The sequence below is a fragment of the Amblyraja radiata genome, chromosome 18 (assembly GCF_010909765.2).
Source record: "Amblyraja radiata isolate CabotCenter1 chromosome 18, sAmbRad1.1.pri, whole genome shotgun sequence".
NCBI classification, from domain to species: Eukaryota; Metazoa; Chordata; class Chondrichthyes; order Rajiformes; family Rajidae; genus Amblyraja; species Amblyraja radiata.
In genome coordinates this window covers 953,431-974,385 of record NC_045973.1, presented here as the reverse complement: position 1 = coordinate 974,385, position 20,955 = coordinate 953,431, and the positions used below count along the sequence as shown (strand labels likewise).

General features: G+C 39.0%; 1 protein-coding gene across 3 annotated transcripts in view; it reads right to left on the bottom strand.

Moving 5' to 3' along the window:
• Positions 1–20,955, bottom strand: part of cacna1d (calcium voltage-gated channel subunit alpha1 D) — a 352,130-nt gene that overhangs the window by 84,332 nt on the left and 246,843 nt on the right. For all 3 annotated transcript variants that reach the window (XM_033036547.1, XM_033036546.1, XM_033036548.1), the window contains 6 exons: positions 13,191–13,235; positions 12,624–12,752; positions 8,479–8,544; positions 6,589–6,680; positions 3,627–3,786; positions 1,461–1,588 (listed from right to left, as the gene is read on the bottom strand). In XM_033036547.1, the coding sequence (XP_032892438.1) occupies positions 1,461–1,588; positions 3,627–3,786; positions 6,589–6,680; positions 8,479–8,544; positions 12,624–12,752; positions 13,191–13,235 (620 nt within the window). The remainder of the gene's footprint in view (positions 1–1,460; positions 1,589–3,626; positions 3,787–6,588; positions 6,681–8,478; positions 8,545–12,623; positions 12,753–13,190; positions 13,236–20,955) is intronic.

Sequence of the window (20,955 nt, the reverse complement as noted above, 5' to 3'; positions counted from 1 at the left end):
GCCTCCGTGAATCTGCTAATGTCCAATTCCAAGGCTGGGAGTGGGACCTGAATTCTTCTCCTGGCGAGAATATCTTAGCTGTAACCTTCTCACTCATACTGAAAATACACTTCAGTTCAGTTTAGTTTATTGTCACGTGTACCGATGTACAGTGAAAAGCTTCTGTTACGTGCTAACCAGTCAGCAGAAAGACAATACATGACTACAATTGAGCCATTCCTACCTGCCACATGAAGGAGGCACAGATGCTGTATGGTCTTACCTATATATTTCTGTTTAAGAAGGAACAGCAGATGCTGGAAAAATTGAAAGTAGACAAAAAATGTTGGAGAAACTCAGCGGGTGAGGCAGCATCTATGGAGAAAAGGAGTAGGCGACGTTTTGGGTCGAGAACCTTCTTCAGACTATATATTTCTGTTAAGTTATAAAGATACTACTCAAAGATAGCTATTGGAAACGCTGTAAAATTATAGAGGGATGTTGAGGTCATTTTGAAACGGGTAAAACAGTGATTTGGCACCGCTTGTAAATATTTGGAAATGAAATTCAGGTGAGCCAGAAGTAGAATATATCAAAGCTCAGCAACATGAATGCTTGAATCCATTTTCTACTTCATTATTTGTTTTCCATACAAGGCCAGACTGACATCCCGAGCTGTCCCCAGGTGGCAGCAGTGAGCACTCTACTTGGGTGACTGCAGCTTTTAATGGGCATTTTATTAAACCAGATCAATTATCACGCTACATCAGTCACATCAAATCTCAATGGTGTAAGGATCATAAGTTTTCATCATTTCACAAACCAATGCAAAGGTTTCCTGGTATTTTTCACTGATATAATTTTTTCCACTGATTTTTTTAATTGAATTTTATTTCCTGAATTGGCAGGAGTGCACTTTCTTTCGCTGAATTATCTCACCAGTAACACTACAGTGCATCGTCTCTCATAATGTGTTATAAAAGTTTGAAATTTCCATTTCATCAACGTAATTCCAGACCTGTCTTCCAGTACTGGACTTTACACCTGCGCCTACATTGGAATTTGTATATAGGATCGTAATTTTCTATCCATCAAGTGAATGAATGGAAAATTCATTAGAGCCCTTAGGAAGTGCCTTCAGCAACAGACTGGTTCCACAAGATGCAGGATAGAACGCCACAGGAGAACCTTCTTCCTTGTGGCTGTCAAACTGTACAACTCCTCCCCCTTCTGTCGTGGGGTAGACTGAGACTGACTCCCCTTCCCCCCGCCACCCCAATCTTTGCACATCCCTCAAGCCTATCCACTCGTCACTTTAATTTCATGTTTCAGGTATTTTGTGTTTTGTGTATCTGTGTTTTTATGACTGTTGGCAGATCAATTTCCTCCCTGGGATAAATAAAGTTCTATGGTATGGTAAGGTATATTGGTTTGATCCGTACATAATGTACACATGGCTGAAGTGAATGAAAGGTACTTACTTTGCTTCTGGGTCGTACTCTGACCATATTCTCTTAAATTCTTCCAAATGATGAGGGCCCAGAATGGACCAATCTCGTGTCAAATAATCAAAGTTGTCCATGATGACAGCCACAAATAAGTTTATAATCTGAGGTACAGAGGGAGAAGGGTTTATTGGTCTGTTTAGGCATATTTCATTTTAGTGAACAACAGACGGATAAGTTCCATATCCAAATATAACGTTGACAACACTGGCAATTCCTATTCTGATTGTGACACTGTATTAATATTACAAAGCAAGCTGTTTGCAAGGAAACCAACAAATACATTGTTTATAATATTGGCGCAGCTTGGATTTTTACTTCAATACTTCAAAGACTGAAGTACAAGCAAATCTTCTCAGTGTACATCACCTGTCTCATACTCCTAGAATTCAGTTTATAATGAAAAACAAGACTACAGCAGAGATATTTACTACATAGCGCCACCACGAGGAATCACAATGCCAAATTTGACAACTACACATACACAACATGCATTGGTATTAAAACCCACTATTAAATTAAAGCACTTTTAATGAAATAAATGTGGTGGGTAGGGCTCGATGTGGATGCAATGTTAAAACATTGTCAGGTTCATTATCTGACAGCAGATGTAATGCTGCTTATGAAATGCATTTCAGAGCTGGATCTGGTGATGCTCTACAGCCTCACACTTGATGTGATGTGGGTGGTGAAGCTGTGGAATTCATTGCCACAGAAGGCTGTGGAGGCCAAGTGAATTGATGTTTTTGTGAAAGAGATATATAGATTCTTGACTAATACAGGCGTCAGGGGTTATGGGGAGAAGGCAGGAGAATTGGGTTAGGAGGGAAAGATTAACTGGCAGGTAGACTTGATGGGCTGAATGGCCAAATTCTGCCAGATGCTGGTTTACACAAAATAACACAGAATCCTGGAGTAACTCAGCGGGTCAGGCAGCATCTGTGGAGAACATGGATAGGTGGCGTTTCACAGAGTGCTGGAGTAACTCAGCGGGTCAGGCAGCATCTGTGGAGAACATGGATAGGTGACGTTTCACAGAGTGCTGGAGTAACTCAGCGGGTCAGGCAGCATCTGTGGAGAACATGGATAGGTGACGTTTCACAGAGTGCTGGAGTAACTCAGCGGGTCAGGCAGCATCTGTGGAGAACATGGATAGGTGACGTTTCACAGAGTGCTGGAGTAACTCAGCGGGTCAGGCAGCATCTGTGGAGAACATGGATAGGTGACAGTATGGGTCGGGACCCTGCTTCCGATTGACTGTGTGCGTGGGGAGGACTCTAGTTTTCTTACCCCCCACCCCTCTACAATCAGTCTGAAGTCCCAACCCAAAATGTTACCAATCCATATTCTCCACAGATGCTGACTGACCCGAGGAGTTGCTCCAGCATTTTGTCTTTTTTCAATTAAGTGGTGTGACCAACATTAATTAAAAAGGCAAATGGTATATTTTATTTTACAATATTTATGATTTTTAATATTTTTAATTTTGATTTGTGTTTTTTTCATGTTTGTACTAAACAAAGGTAGTTAAAAATTATTTAAAGGTCCTTGACAACCTGATGGGCAGCTGTGAAATGTGTGGCCATGAACAAAGCACGTAAGGTGAGTGTGTCAGGTGTGTCAGGTGAGTGTGGGTGTCAGGCTTGAGTGAATCTAACCTTCATATCTTAAGAGATGCCCCGATCATGACAAAGTGGTCGCTAAAAATTACACATTTCACAAAGACCAGGTAACATTCCTTTGTGTTTAAAACAAAATACGGTACAAGCCGCATATATAAACGTCAATGGTGCATGAAGACAGGCTTCTCAATGCCATTGCCCATTCAGCCCTTCTCCTGATATCTTTCTCATTGGTTTGTGATGAAGAAACTTCAAATCTGGATCCCTGTCCACCAACATTGATGTCAATGTTATTGCCTCCTCCACCATTACATGAGATAAGAATAGTTACTTCAACACAGTTTTTATCGTTCAGCAACTTGGTTGTCCCACTGTGGTGGCTGAGCTGTCTGAAAATGTTAATTTCCTGTTTGCTGCAACAATAACATATCATCTAGTTAAATCAGAAGGCAGATAAAGTTTCTAAGATAACAAAATTGAAGTCAACACGTTTTAAAAATCACGTACAAAAACCACTTACCAGAAAGGCGCACAACATGTAAAACGTGATGAAATATATAATAGCAAAGTTGCTACCACATGTATTCTCCTCCCCTGGACCATAGTCTGACTCTGGGTCACATCGCCTTCCAGGCATGCATGCCAGCATGATCTCCTGCCAGGCTTCTCCAGTGGCACACCTGTAGAAATCAGAACACTTTAACAATAACTTAATATTCACATGAGCTGCTCATTTATTTTAAAATAGGACATATCAAAGCTAAATTTAACATGGAGCTTGTACGATTTTTATACAGCTGAGATAGACACAAAATGCTGGAGTAACTCAGTGGGACAGAAGGAATATCTCTGGATAGAAGGAATGGGTGACGCTTCAGATCGAGACCCTTCTTCAGACTTGAAAAGAAAATTAATGCAGAGTTTTAAAGATTTTAAGCTTTCTGCAAACCCTTGATTGTAATAGTGTCAGGGGTTATGGAGAGAAGGCAGGAGAATGGGGTTAGGAGGGAGAGATAGATTAGTAATGATGCATCACAGACAAATGGTATATTTTATTTCACATTTATTTACGATTTTTATCACCGATTCTTTGAGTGGTCTTTATGAACTGTTACACAATTTGTATTGAAGGGTTTTTTTTTCCATTCAGTTGACCATAAAAGAGCAGCAATTTACTTGAAACTCAAGACTATATGTAACTTCCAAATATTGGTGCTAACATGAACCTGAAGTCCTTTACCTTTCAGGTATAGAGACTGAGAGTTTAGTTTAGTTTAGAGATACAATGCAGAAACAGGCCCTTCGACCCACCATATCCGCGCCGACCAGCGATCCACGCACATTAACACTACCCTTCACACTAAGGACAATTTACATTTTATACCAAGCCAATTAACCTACAAACCTGTACGTCTTTGGAGTGTGGGAGGAAACCGAAGATCTCAGTGAAAACCCACGCATTCACTGGGAGAATGTACAAACTCCGTACAGACAGCACCCTTAGTCGGAAATGAACCCGGGTCTCTGGCACTGTAAGCCAGCAACTCTACCGCTGCACCAGTCGTGCAGCCCAAGAGCTGCAGTTAAAGATCCATGGTTGTTGCAGCAATGCATCTTCCACATGCTGCATATTGTGGGGGGTGTATAGTGCCATGGAGGAACAGAAGCAACTTTGACTATTGTTGGAGGTACACTCACATAGGCAAATGGAGAATACTGCAGCACAATCCTGCCTTGCACTTTGTGAAACTTTAGAAGTGGGAAGTAATTCACTTGTCACTGAACAACACAGGAACAGGCCCTTCAGCCCACAATGAATCGTGTCGAACATGATTCCAAGTTCCAATCTCTTCTTTCTGTATGTGATCCATATCTCTTCATATCCTGCATATTCATGCGCCTATCTAAAAGCCTCCTAAATGCCCCCACCACCACCACCTCTGGCAATGCATTGCAAGCATCCATCACTCTCTGTGCAAAAGTCAATGAAAGTAAGCATGCAGGTGCAGCAGGCAGCAAGCTAATGGCATGATGGCCAACATAACAAGAGGAGTTGAGTATAGGGGTAAATAGGTCCTTCTGCAGTTGTACATGGCCCTAGTGAGCCCACACCTGGAGTATTGTTTGCAGTTTTGATCTCCAAATGTGAGGAAGGACATTCTTGCTATTGAGGGAGTGCAGCGTAGGTTTACAAGGTTAATTCCCGGGATGGCGGGACTGTCAAATGCTGAGAGAATGGAGCGGCTGGGCTTGTATACTCTGGAATTTAGAAGGATGAGAGGGCTCTAATTGTAACATATAAGATTATTAAGAATTTTGACATGCTAGAGGCAGGAAACATGTTCCCGATGTTGGGGGAGTCCAGAGCCAGGGGCCACAGTTTAAGAATGAGGGGTAAGCCATTTAGAACAGAGATGAGGAAGCACTTTTTCACACAGAGAGTTGTGAATCTGTGGAATTCTCTGCCTCAGAGGGCCGTGGAGGCCGATTCTCTGGATACTTTCAAGAGAGAGCTAGATATGGCTCTTGAAGATAGCTGAGTCAGGGTATATGGGGAAAAAGCAGGAACGGGGTACTGATTGTGGATGATCAGCCATGATCACATTGAATGATGGTGCTGGCTTGAAGGGCCGAATGGCCTATTCTTGCACGTATTGTCTATTGTCTAAAATCTTGCCCCGCACATATCGTTTAAACTTTTCCTCTCTCACCCTAAAGCTATGTCCGGTAATTCTTAATGTTTCTACCTTTGGAAAAAGGTTCTGACTTAACATTATGTCCCTCATGATTATTTATCCTTTAATCATGTCTCTCTCAACCTTAAACATTCCAGAGAAAATCCATATTTGTCCAACCTCTCCTTATAGCTAATATCCTCCAATTAGTTTAGTTTAGAAATATGGTGGAAACAGGCCCTTTGACCCACTGAGTCCACGCTGACTATTGACACTAGTTCTATGTTAGCCCACTTTCTCATGCACTCCCGACACACTAGGGGCAATTTTACAGAGGGCCAATTAACCTACAAACCTGCACATCTTTGGGATGTGGAAGGAAACCGGAGCACCTGGAAGAAACCCAGGCAATCACAGGGAGAACGTGCAAACTCCCCGCAGACAGCACCTGAGGTCAGGATTGATGAGAGGTCTCTCAGCAGCTCTACCTGCTGCGCCACTACACTGTTGCTCCAATACCTTCTGCTATGTCCTGTTCTGACACTGGATGTACAAGATTTAGTTTTCATTACTGAGCACAGCTTCTGACTCCAGCTGAATCAACCAAATTTAAATTGTCCAGCTGCTAATAATAAGTTTTTGAATATGTTTTTCGCATCATCATTACTCCAGTCTTCTGCATTACTACATCAGTCACATAACCACATTACAAACAAAAATGTGAAAATGATAAGGCTGGCCATTTCAGAATAAAACCAATAATTAATAAAGTATCGTAATATAATGATGAATTAATTATTTTTGTACCTGAAAAGAAGTAGAACAGACTGAAAAAAAGTCTGGAAGTTGTTATTTCTGTTTATCTGTGTGTGGTCTTGCAAAGCAATTTTGCCAAAAGTCTGGAAAAAATAAGTAATATTCTTTAGTTCCATTAAGTACACGCAGATTTGTTGCCTGAGAGTGAACCGAGAGATACTAATATTTTGCTGCTCATTATAATCTTGATCAATATTTCCAGAGTGATACTGCGATAAAGTTAAATGCCTTAGAGCATGCATTTATGAAATATCTATTGGATGTCTGTTTTAGAAAACTTCAAAAAATAAGAAGCTGCATTACCTTTTCGAGTAGATAGATACAGAGATACAGCGCGGAAACAGGTCCTTCGGCCCACCGAGTCAGTACTGACCAGCAATCCCCACACATTAACACTATCCTACACAAAATGCACTAGGAATAATTTTTACATTTACCAAGCCAATTAACCTGCATAACTGAACATTTTTGGAGTGTGGGATGAAACCGAAGATCTTGGAGAAAATCCTCATGGTCACGGGGAGAACGTACAAACTCCGTACAGACAGCACCCGTAGTCGGGATCGAAAAAACTCACATGTCAGGCTGTTATTCATTGACTACAGCTCGGCATTTAATGCCATCATCCCCTCCAAGCTGGTTACCAAGCTCTCAGAACTGGGTCTGTGCACATCCCTCTACAATTGGATCCTCGACTTCCTCATTCACAGACCACAGTCTGTTCGTATTGGTGGAAATGTGTCAGCCTCGATAACAATCAGCACGGGAGCATCTCAAGGCTGCGTGCTCAGTCCCCTGCTGTACTCACTCTATACTCATGACTGCGTAGCCGGTCATAGTGCAAACTCCATCATCAAGTTCGCCGACGACACCACTGTTGTGGGACGTATCACTGATGGAGACGAGTCAGAGTATAGAAGTGAGATCGACCGAGTGACCAAATGGTGCCAGCTCAATAACCTGGCTCTCAACACCAGCAAAACCAAGGAACTGATTGTGGACTTTGGTAGGGGTAGGATGGGGACCCACAATCCCGTTTATATCAACGGGTCGATGGTGGAAAAGGTCAAGAGCTTCAAATTCCTGGGTGTGCATATTTCCGAAGATCTTTCCTGGTCCCAGAACACTGATGCAATTATAAAGAAAGCACATCAGCGCCTCTACTTCCTGAGAAGATTATGGAGAGTCGACATGTCGAGGAGGACCCTCTCGAACTTCTACAGGTACACAGTAGAGAGCATGCTGACCGGTTGCATCATGGCTTGGTTCGGCAACTTGTGCGCTCAGGAGCAGAAAAGATGGCAAAAGGTTATAAACACTGCCCAGTCCATCATCAGCTCCGACCTCCCCACCATCGAGGGGATCTGCCACAGTCGTTGACTCAAAAAGGCTGCCAACATCATCATGGACCCACACCATCCTGGCCACACACTCATCTCTCTGCTGCCTACAGGTAGAAGGTACAGGAGCCCGAAATCTGCAACATCCAGGTTCAGGAATTGCTACTTCCCCACAGCCATCAGACTACTAAACTCAACTCAAACAAAAATCTGAACTTTAATAGTCAATTGCACTTTATATGCTTATTTATGTGTGTATATATGGACACACTGATCTGCTCTGTATTTATTTATGCCTATAATATTCTGTTGTGCTGAAGCAAAGCAAGAATTTCATTGTCCTATCTGGGACAGATGTCTCTTGTACTTGTACTTGAACCCGAGCCTCCGGTGCTGCTAGCGCTGTAAGGTAGCAGTTCTACCAGTGCGCCACCGCGCCGCTATACCAGTGAATTAATAATGAAATACTGAATCAAACATTTTCTTAAAACTATTTTACACTTTACATCAATAATGTGTCAGACATAATCACATGGATTACCTGCATGCCAATCACAGCATAGATGAAAAACAGCATGGCAATCAGAAGGGCAACATAGGGAAGAGCCTGAGAAGGAAAATAACTTTATTAATAAAGCAAAAACAAAAGATGGAAATGTGAAATAAAAAAAGACAATGCTGAAATATTCAGCTCCAGCAACACAACAGAAGAAAGAAAGTCACTGTTTTGGATCCATGTCTTCTTATCTGATAAAATGCAAGTTCCACTGAAAGGTCACAAACCAAACACAAGATTCGTACTGCCACGTGCTCCTGGACAAGTTTTGTTACTCAATACTTTCACTATTGGGAATAGCTGTAGGACTCGAGACATGCACGCCTTCACCCAAACTTTGGACGCATCATTCACTTTCCAATAGTCTTCCACACATAATTCCCCAAAGACACCAAATCCATACCCTTTCTGTTAGGTTTGATATCTAAAATTATACTCCATATCCTCATAAATATGACAACCTATTCTGTAAATAATTATGAACTATTTTCTATAATCTTTACCATATTAATCAGTCATTTTGTTTATTGAACCATGAATTAATGGAAAATGCTTAAACGCCGGCCCAACTTCCCAAAGTACATTCCCAATGAGTGGAGTTTTACACATTAAGTACAAACTCACAACACAACACGGGAGACTGGTGACTAAAATTAGTGCACATGGTATTGGGGGTAGGGTGTTGACATGGATAGAAAATTGGTTGGCAGACAGGAAACAAAGAGTAGGAGTGAACAGGTCCTTTTCGGAATGGCAGGCAGTGGTGAGTGGAGTGCCGCAAGGCTCTGTGTTGGGGCCGCAACTGTTTACCATATATATTAATGATTTGGAAGAGGGAATTAGGAGCAACACTAGCAAGTTTGCGGATGACACAAAGCTGGGTGGCAGATTATTATCTCAATGGGGTTAGGTTAGGTAAGGGGGAGGTGCAGCAAGTCCTGGGTGTCCTTGTACACCGGTCACTGAAAGTTGGCTTGCAGGTACAGCAGGCAGTGAAGAAAGCTAATGGAATGTTGGCCTTCATAACAAGAGGATTTCAGTATAGGAGTAAAGAGGTTCTTCTGCAGTTGTATAGGGCTCTGGTGAGACCACATCTGGAGTATTGTGTACAGTTTTGGTCTCCTAATTTGAGGAAGGACATCCTTGTGATTGAGGCAGTGCAGCGTAGGTTCACGAGATTGATCCCTAGGATGGCGGGACTGTCATATGAGGAAAGATTGAGAAGACTGGGCGTATTCACTGGAGTTTAGAAGGATGAGGGGTAATCTTATAGAAACATATAAAATTATAAAAGGACTGGACAAGCTAGATGCAGGAATTTCTGGGCATAATTCGGAAGACGCAGGATCATTTCATTCCAAAAAGGAAGAAAGATTCTAGGGGGAGTAGGAGGCAACTGTGGCTGACAAGAGAAGTTAGGGATAGAATAAAACTAAAAGAAAAGATGTATAACACAGCAAAGAGTAGCCGGAAGCCAGAGGATTGGGAAACTTTCATAGGACAACAGAAGGAAACAAAACAGGCAATACGTGCTGAAAAGGTGAAGTACGAAGGGAAGCTGGCCAGGAATATAAAGAAGGACATTAAAAGCTTCTTCAGATATGTTAAGGGAAAAAGAGTAGCAAAGTCAAATGTGGGTCCTTTGAAGGCAGACACGGGTGAAATTATTATGGGTAACAAGGAAATGGCAGAAGAGTTGAACAGGTACTTCCGATCTGTCTTCACTAAGGAAGACACAAACAATCTCCAAGATGTACTGGAGGACAGCAGATCTAAGGGGGTAGAGGAACTGAAAGAAATTTTCATTAGGTGAGAAATAGTATTGGGTAGGCTAATGGGACTGAAGGATGATAAATCCCCTGGGCCTGATGGTCTGCATCCACGGGTCCTCATGGAGGTGGCTCTAGAAATAGTGAATGCATTGGTGATAATTTTCCAATGTTCAATAGATTCAGGATCAGTTCCTGTGGATTGGAGGATAGCTAATGTTATCCCACTTTTCAAGGAAGGAGCGAGGGAGAAAACGGGGAATTACAGACCAGTTAGCCTGACTTCGGTGGTGGGAAAGATGATGGAGTCAATTATTAAAGAGGTAATAATGGGCCATGTGGATGGTAGTAAAAGGATTAGTCCAAGTCAACATGGATTATTGAAAGGGAAATCATGCTTGACTAATCTTCTGGAATTTTTTGAGGATGTGACAAGTAAAATGGATGAAGGGGAGCCAGTGGATGTAGTGTATCTAGACTTTCAGAAAGCCTTTGATAAGGTCCCACATGGGAGACTGGTGACTAAAATTAGAGCACATGGTATTGGGGGTAGGGTGTTGACATGGATAGAAAATTGGTTGGCAGACAGGAAGCAAAGAGTAGGAGTGAACGGGTCCTTTTCAGTATGGCAGGCAGTGGTGAGTGGAGTGCCGCAAGGCTCGGTGTTGGGGCCGCAACTGTTTACCATATATATTAATGATTTGGAAGAGGGAATTAGGAGCAACACTAGCAGGTTTGCGGATGACACAAAGCTGGGTGGCAGTGTGAACTGTGAAGAGGATGTTAGGAGGTTGCAGGGTGACCTGGACAGGTTGAGTGAGTCGGCAGATGCATGGCAGATGCAGTATAATATAGATAAATGTGAGGTTATCCACTTTATTGGCAAAAACAAGGGGGCAGATTATTACCTCAATGAGGTTAGGTTAGGTAAGGGGGAGGTGCAGCGAGACCTGGGCGCCCTTGTACACCAGTCACTGAAAGTTGGCGTGCGTGTACAGCAGGCAGTGAAGAAAGCTAATGGAATGTTGGCCTTCATAACAAGAGGATTTCAGTATAGGAGTAAAGAGGTTCTTCTGCAGTTGTATAGGGCTCTGGTAAGACCACATCTGCAGTATTGTGTACAGTTTTGGTCTCCTAATTTGAGGAAGGACATCCTTGTGAATGTGGCAGTGCAGCGTAGGTTCACAAGATTGATCCCTGGGATGGCAGGTCTGTCATTTGAGGAAAGATTGAAAAGACTAGGCTTGTATTCACTGGAGTTTAGAAGGATGAGGGGTAATCTTATAGAAACATATAAAATTATAAAAGGACTGGACAAGCTAGATGCAGGAAAAATGTTCCCAATGTTGGGCGAGTCCAGAACCAGGGGCCACAGTCTTAGAATAAAGGGGAGGTCATTTAAGAATGAGGTGAGAAAAAACGTTTTCACCAAGAGAGTTGTGAATTTATGGAATTCCCTGCCACTGAGGGCAGTGGAGGCCAAGTCACTGGATGGATTTAAGAGAGTTAGATAGAGCTCTAGGGGCTAGTGGAGACAAGGGATATGGGGAGAAGGCAGGCATGGGTTATTGATAGGGGACGATCAGCCATGATCACAATGAATGGCGGTGCTGGCTCGAAGGGCCGAATGGCCTCCTCCTGCACCTATTTTCTATGTTTCTATGTAATTCAACTCCGCACAAACTGCTTTTCCTTTTTCCTCAATCCAAATGATTTATAAAACCATTAGTATGCTAACCTAATAATGGACATTGACTCCAGTTAACGCAACCCAAGTTTCTTATTTTAAAGTGGCTGCGACCGAACAAAACATTTTTCATACATGCAAACTGAAGATAATGATATCGCTCTTCTTGCACTTGTACATAGCCATTGGCACTCAGCAATGAACAATAAATGCTGGCCTTGCCAGTGTTACCACGAACCAGAAGCTGAATAAAATGTAGTCTAGCAAAGCTTATTGTGATTAAGTCAGCCCCTTGTTATATTTATGCCTGTTCCGTAGGTAAGCTTTGTCGTGCTATATTCTAATTTAGCATGGAGGATTGGATCTCAGAAAACAAGGCCAATAAAATATAGCATTATAAAGATTATAAGCGGAATGACATCCTTTTGCGCTGGTATTTTTATAACTATATGGCCACAAATTATTTAAACTGAAATGGAAAGTGTATTTAAAAATTAACAATACATTCAGTAAATACGGAAATCTATTTCTAATCGAAAACCTTTAAATCTAGATTTGATTTTTGCTCATATGGTCCACATATAGAAACTATACAGGAAATCAATGTATATTTTGTTATAGTTAATTAAACTCAATGTAAAGGTTAATATTAATTGGACTTTGTACAAGAGTACCTGGAAGGACTTGACAAATGTCCATAGCAGCGTACGTATCCCCTCCCCACGACTCAGTAACTTCACCAAACGCATTACACGGAAGAGACGGAAGAAGGTAATGGAAATTCTGGAACTTTCCTCAGAATTCTATAAAGGGAATTACACACACATTCAGTCAAAATGAACATAAGAAATTAAAAGGATTTTAAGAAGAGGGGGAACACAATCAGAAAGGTAATCACAAAAGGACACAAGGTGTTCCCTCAATCACCTTCCTACTTGACTGCATGTCCTGCAGAAGCATAGAGTGATCTGAAAGACTACACGTGACAAAAGGGTAAATTTTCAGAAAACTTATTTCACCTGTCACAACCAATTTTTTTCAATTAAGTTTTAAATTTTCAACTGGTTCAATACAATTCTGAAAATTTATTATATAGAATCACATATTGTTAACAACAGTATGTAGATTAAAGATGATTAACATTAGGAACTCAAAGACAAAGTCAGGAACAAATATTAGATTGAAATTAATAAGAAAACATTCATGCAAGGTAAACACGGAAAACATTATTTGTATCTTACCCCAGGTTCCCCTGTAGGGGGTGCCTCTGTTGGCTTTGCAAAAGGCTTTAGAAATGAACATTTAAATTAATAAAATTAATTAATAACTTAAATTTAAGTAGAATCAATGAGATTTAATAAAAAGACATCTAAATAAAAAATGTATGCCATTTTCTTCTGGGGTGAAAAACAGATGGCTGACCAGTGTGGGACACCATTGTCTACTGGAGATATAAATGGGTGGCTGACCCATGTGGGAAACCCATGCAGCTGTTTGCTAGTCGGGTGTGTCATTTTGAGGACAAAGTTCAATTGCACAAGTTTATGAACTGCAGCTGGAAAGAGCTGGATGGCTCCAGGGCTGTGCAACCTCAAACAACTTGGCTGGCCTTAATGCTGGAGACGGTTCTTGTGAACCAGGCAAGGTTTGCGGAGATAGACACCAAGTGCTGGAGTACCTCAACGGGTCAGGCAGCACCTCTGGTGAAAAAGGATAGGTGACATTTCAGGTCGGGACTCTTCTTCAGACTGGTACTTTTGTGAAGCACTTTTTTGCAGTTTCTCTCAGAGTGTAAAAGGTGAAGATTAATTAATTTCTATTTGGCCAGGTTTCTCTTCAGTCAAGCCACCCCTTGATGCTGGCCACTGGTGCATAGTGCCAAAGTAACATTGATACTTCATTTGCTGTAATAGTCACTCTTGATGATGTAAAATTTCAAGGTGCATGAAAAATTAAGAAACATTTTGTAAATTGTAAAAACTGAATTTTACTGATATTTCTGTAATTTTATTTAAGAAATTGTATACTTGTAAAGGTGTTAGAAGCAATAGTATCTCAAGGGAACTGAGCAACAACTACAGGAGCTGCACACCAAATCAGTAATTGAGGGGCTAATAATGAATGAGCCATTCCTATTTACCATTGACTACATCTAAAAAACCTGAGAAAAGCTGCTACACATACGTAAATAAGAACTTTTGCTGCCTTAGATATTTAATTATTTTTACTTCATCTTCATATAATAAAATACATTTCAATTTAAACTCTAATTCTTTTGCAGACTACCTGTCATTGCTCCTGAAATCTCTGTTGCAACTGGACTGAATCCAGATACCAGATGTTCAAATTATTTTGGAATTTCTATTTGCTCCACCTTGGTACCCCAGTTTGTTAAAGAGTAAAGCTTAGGGACATGAATTCCATAGTACCTCAACCATTCCTTCAATGGTACCAATTTCCAGATACAGAGCACCATGCACATGCATTATGATGACTAGGGGTTTAGTGTCACAGGCCTGGGATGAATTTCTACTGAGGTTGGGTTGGGGGGGGGGGGGGGGGGGTAGGCACCAGGAACACGTTTGGTGAAACACTGGTTAGTAGTGGTTTTGCTCCAACAGTCTGCTAAGGCTCGGTCTGAGACCAGAGATATCAGATGCATTGGTGGGGCATTTTGATTTATACAGAAAATGTGTTAATATTTCAAATCCATAGAGTTTTTACAAGCATTGGAGGCATTGATAACACTAGTCCCTGGTGTGTTCAAATCCAAATGGTCAAATAATAACATTCAAAGCATGTTTGTTGTTACCACATTTTAAAATTCAATACAATAAAGAAGACAAGTTCATATCTTGATGCAGAATAAATGTTGTAAAACAGGTTCATGCAAAACAATATCTAAAAATTACATGTTGTACTGACACAAATAGTTAAACACTCAAAAGCTATTGATATGATTAAGGTTTAGTTTACTGACCATGACATTCAAAGGCTGACCCAAGGCCAACTATATAATAAGTAATTTGAACATTATGAAGAAAAATTAGTTGATTTTTTTTTGCAGACAGATTGGAATTATTTCCCACCCAAGTACCCCACATTCTGTCACAGCAACTGAATGCAGAAAACAAAAATGGAATGATTCCAAGTTCATATCTATGTCACGGAGAGGGTAAGAAATGGGAAAGGGAAATGCGTGGTGAAGAGTGAATCCAATAAATTCATGCAGATGCAGTGTGGTGCCAAATACATGCAGCTATGGTTGAAAATAACCGTTGAGCTTTAGAAATCAATTATTAGTATCAACATTAATTACTATCTACAAAATCAGAATTACTGTCTGTTGAATAACTATACATATAATAGAAGACACTAATACATAGAGACATGCTAAAAATGACTGTAACAGAAAATTGGTAAAATTTGTCCGTAAATTTGCGAATTAACTTCCATGAAAATGTGAAAATTAAAATTAATTTAATAACTAAGGACTGAAAGAAAATGAAGGAAATATTTAATTATGGCATCAAATATATATTACATTAGAATAATTCCTATAAGATTAAAATTGCTCATTGGTAGGAAAGAGAATGTGGTGGTGAAAGGTTGTTTTGTGACCAGTGGTGTGCTTTAGGGATTGCTGCTGGGCCCATTGCTGTTTGTCATCTGTATCAATGATTTGGATGAGAATGTGAAAGGCAAATCGAATAACTTTGTACATGGCATTAAAATAGGTGGCATTGCAGACAGTGAAGATGGTTATCGAGAATTACAGCAGAATCTTAACTAGCTGGGCAAATGGCCAGAGGAATAGCTAGTAGAGTTTAATTCAGATAGGTGTGAGGTGTTGTAATTTGGGACGTCAAACCAGGGCAGGACCTTCACAGTAAATGGTAGGGCCTGTGTGAGTGTTGTAAAGCAGGGTTCTCGAGAAGTACAAGTATACAGAATGTGGCACCTGATAGTCATGAAGAAGGCTCTTGTGTGCTGGCATTCAACATCCAGGGAATTAAGTAGTGATGTTGGAATGTTTATCACAGTTGCATAAGATGTTGGTGCAACCATGCCATGTTTCCATTGACTTCAATTGTCTGTGGTCTGTTTTACAAATGTCGACCCCTTGGAAACAGAGATATCCTAATGTATTTATTTATGTCCTTAAATGTATTTATGAATGTTTAAATATTTGTATTTACTTCTAATGTATTACTGTACTAATTAAGTAAGCACTTATAAAATTAAAATTAAATAAATGATAAAATGAAATGGTCATCTTGGCAGCATATATTCTCCAGTTATTTTAGTGAAACTAAAGCAAATACTGAATTATTAACAAGAAATACAAAGAAACCCACAGGCTGCTACAAATTGTTTAAATATTTGGTTGATTTTTATTGCCAAATCAAATGATAATTTCCATTTATAACTATGAATGACTTTTGGATAAAATGAATGAAACCCAAGTTATTTCCAGGATTTCAGAGCTAAACCTCCAGAAATCACTCAGGTTGGCATTCAACTTTCTTCTTATTTCACCTGGTGTAACCTTAATTAGAACTTCAACCTAATTCATTACTTAAAATACAACAACTACATGTCATGATTAAATGCAGGATGATATTGTATTTGAAAATTTCTTAACTTCAAATAGATCATCAGCAAATGAATTACCGCTTATATTTGCACTTTAAACCTCAAACAGAAATGAGACATTATTCAATGACACAGCTCCCCCATCCATCCCATCATTATTCTGTCATCCAGTCACTGTTTAAAGCTGCTCTGAATGTCTAGAAATTCATGAATATCAGATTCCAGCAGCCTGAGAGTATAACATGATAGACAACAGACTAAAGAAAATGATTTCTGGTAACAATTAACAGTGCTTTCATTCTTACTGTTTTAATTTAAATAAGTGATCATCCAAGTGATTATTATCCAAGTGATCATGCAAAAAAAAAAAAAAACTGTGCCAAAGAAAGTGTTGGAATTATGGTCAACCAAATTTTCACTACTAAGGCTAAAGAGAACCTCAATGTTGTGATTAGTGCTCTAAATTTTACAATCACAATCATAAAAGAGCCAATATAGATAGATAGATATAATTTATTTGCCACACAACCAGGGTTGGTGGAAATTTGGGTTGTCAGCAGCAGTACAATAATAAAGAACACACAATAAAACTGTAACACAAACATCCACCACAGCATTCATCACTGTGGTGGAAGGCACAAAAATTTGGCCAAAAATATGAGAACCATTTTACATTCATACATTGACAACTCGTCCTCTCCAAACAACATATCTTGTTTGTGGAAAACATTTTAACTTCACATAAGCACATCAAAATTAATAAATCAACATCTGCTGCAAACCCATGACCTATCAATAATAAATACCCTTCATTGAAAAAATAACTTTTTTTTCATCATGAAATGAAAATCATGTTTAAAACTTGAATTTGAAATCAACTCAAGATTTTGTGGCAATTTCCGAAAGGTTTCAAAATATTGCAAATATTTTGACCAATATATTGCAATCAAATATTTTGAATAAAAATACTAAAGTAATTTCCTTCCTTTTAGCTGTTATTTAATAATTGGAAAATGTCTCTAAACTTCTTATGAGAGAAGAAAATTTGCATGACCATAATTAAATGCTTCAAATGTGCAACTCTGTGTAAACAATGATCATAAAATGTGCCCAACAAAAATACAAATTAGTTAATCATAAAACCCAGAGCATATACTTGCCTTGATAAGATTCTAAGAAAAAAGAATTAACATGAAGGAGAATTAGAAAACCCATTACAGTTTTTGTAAAATATGGATGGGTTTTCGTATAATCTGCAAAATTAACTAAAAGTAAATTCGATGAAAGCTAGACCCAAATCTCCATTATAGATATATGCTTAACCACATTTCCATACCATTATCCATCCTAAGTGCAGCAGGCAATTAGGAAAACAAATGGTATATTGGCCTTTATTACTAATGGATTTGGGTACAGTTAGTTATGCAGCACTTTAGTGAGCCTGCACCTGGAAAGTTATGTACCATTCTGGTCTCCTTACTTAAGAAGATAGATTTACCATGGTGGGAGTGCAAAGACCATTCACCTGACCAGTTTCTGAGCAGAGTTACTATATGAGAAGAGATTAAGTAGACTTGGACTATCTTCTGCAAAGTTTGGAAGAACGAGAAGATATCTTTCAAAATGTTTATAGGTCTCACAAAGGATGCTCCTCCTTGATGAGGAGTCTGGAAGAATGGGTCACAATCTCAGTATAAGGGTTGTGCCATGAGGATTGGGATGACCAGAATTTTTTCAATCGGAGGATGATGAATCTTTGAAATTCTCCAGTCCAGATGGCCAGAGGGACACAGTCCTTGAAATACAAATTGGTCAATTTATGGATATTGGGAGAATCCAAGAATATAGGGATCCTGCAGAAAACTGTAATGGTAGAAGATCAGTCATGATGGTGTTGTCTACTGGGGCAGGATTGAAGGGCCAATTGACCAAATCTCATTTCCAGCACCATTCGTTTTTTAGGATTTGAATTTTAGTGGATATTTTTTTATTGCAGCACCTGCAATATTTTCCAGCATCTGCAGTTCCTTCTTATACATTTATTTTATTGATGTTGGTTTTTGAAATATTGGTCATTTTTTTCTTATAACTATAAGAAAAAAATAAATGTGATAAAAATCTAAATTTCTTTACATGGTCACCAAGGTATTGATGAGAAAGGGAGGGGGGATGGGGGAGATTCACATAAAATGAATGGAATATTAACTTGCTGTGGACAGAATAAGTCTAGGAACACGTTTAACGAATGAATACATCGTAATTACTCAATGTGAGCCAGCACCCTTGAATATTATATCTCTAGCTTTCTTCACAGTAAATAGGGGAATTGATAACATTTTTATTTTCACAAAAAGACAGCAGGAAATTCTTTGTATGGCTGTGCCATTCCAAAAATTCCTTTTATTAATTACTCACAGCATTTTAAATGTCATAGTGTCAGTCTGCAGATTACCAAACAAATGGAGAACCTGTACAAGTGGGGACAAGTACAATAATTCTACTCAGGGGCTTTACCAGTGAGTTTTTGACTTTCAGAATATAGACTGTTCACTTTTTCTTTTCAATTTTAGAATATATTTAAAAACATTTGCCTTTAAGAATGCTGCTATGAGGTCGTCAGCAATCTCTGTAGGGGCAATATGCTTTTTTGACAACACAGAGAAACATGGAAGAGATAATTAATCAAAGTTATTCTCACTTTCACTAGCTGGAGTTTAATCAATTGTTTTAAGAAAACAATATGGCCATAGGTGTAACATTAGCTTCATACTATATTTGAATTGGACAAGTTAAACAAAAACTATAAAGTTGTAACAGATATCTAATGTCTGAATTTGTACTTAAATTAGTTTGCCATTTTACAAAGTCACTAACATAATTGTTCCGCCCATCATGCTGTGGTAGCCCAGAATTTATGGGAAATCAGTAAAGTGGCTTTGAAAAATGTATCGGCCTCACTGGCCTTTTCTAAAACAGAGAATGTTTATCTTTCTCTTTTTATAATTTTCTTTGGGATGAACACTTGCTTTACAAGGAGCTAAATAAGCTGCAGAACAGATTTAATCTCAGGCCTGTACAACAAATTTCAGACTAAGTCTGAAGTAACGGATTTGAATTAAAAAAATCGGAAATGAAAGCCATGAAAGTATGGCCCAGAGCAGCCTCTGTTAGAAACTAGTCTAGGCGTTCAGTAAAAGTGAGTGGAATGCAGAAGCTCAATGCACATATCGGAAATAATGTTTAAATCCTGGAAAAAGGATAGATAAGTAATGGAGAAGCTGTATGCCATAGGACTAATAAAATGCCTTCAGGCCTGCGATAATCAAATCTGGCAACGGCAGGGGGCATCTATGTATCTCAGTAATGTCCTAGATTAGAAACACAAACTAAGAGTCTGTTCGGAGTAATAAACATTTAATAAACTCTCCACTTTTAGTTAATGGGGTGTAAAAAAAATGTTCATGATCGGTTGTGATCTTCCCCTGGGATCATCTTCTATTGTTCAATTTGTTAGCTCAGACCTTTTTTATGCAGTATTATAAATAAATAGGTAAATTCCTTTCACTGTCATTTTTAAGGCAAGTTGTAGTTTAATTTTTATTTTTGGACGTAGATATTTTCGTTCAAGTTTTAAATCAACATATATTACCATATTACAAATATTGATACATTAAAGATTACAGATACATTTTTCATTCTACTGCTGCTTGAGAACGTACAGCAAATTAGAAACAGAAAAGATTAATTATATGATCTTGTCATTAGCGATTTGAAAATAATGAGTGATTTTATTGAATATAATTTTAGGTTCTGCTGTAATTAAAATAATAAAATTGTGGTTTGCTTCTGCTCATTTTATTTACTTGGTCTCTGGCTTGGGTATAAAAACTCCAGCAAAGCAATCACTAAAAGCTTTCTACCATAATCTATTGGTTTAAGAAAGAGAGAATAATGATAATGGAGTTCATCTAATTACTTTTGCAATGTTATTATCACACTCCTATCTTAACACTTGGAGTTGGAGGTAATTTTTGAATTAGCTGGACACAACCAATTTCCACATATAACTGGTCCACTGATCTATGTGTTCAGTTGAAGAAGAAAAAAAAGACTGAAGAGAACGGTCCATTAAATACTATCAGTTGTGATCACTGTGAGTTGCAAAATGCTTCAACAGAAACACTAAGCAAAATGTTGAATAATATTATTGCCATCTATGTAATTTAACTTGGAGTATAAAAATATTGCCTCAACATAAAAACTCACTGCTAAAGCAAAGAAATGATTTATCACATAAACACAGCAGATTTTGAACGTCTATGTCAAAGTTTTGCGATATTGGAATAAGGACAATTTGGAGGGGCAGTTACAGATAGCCTTTACTTACATTAACTTCTGTGATAGCAATAT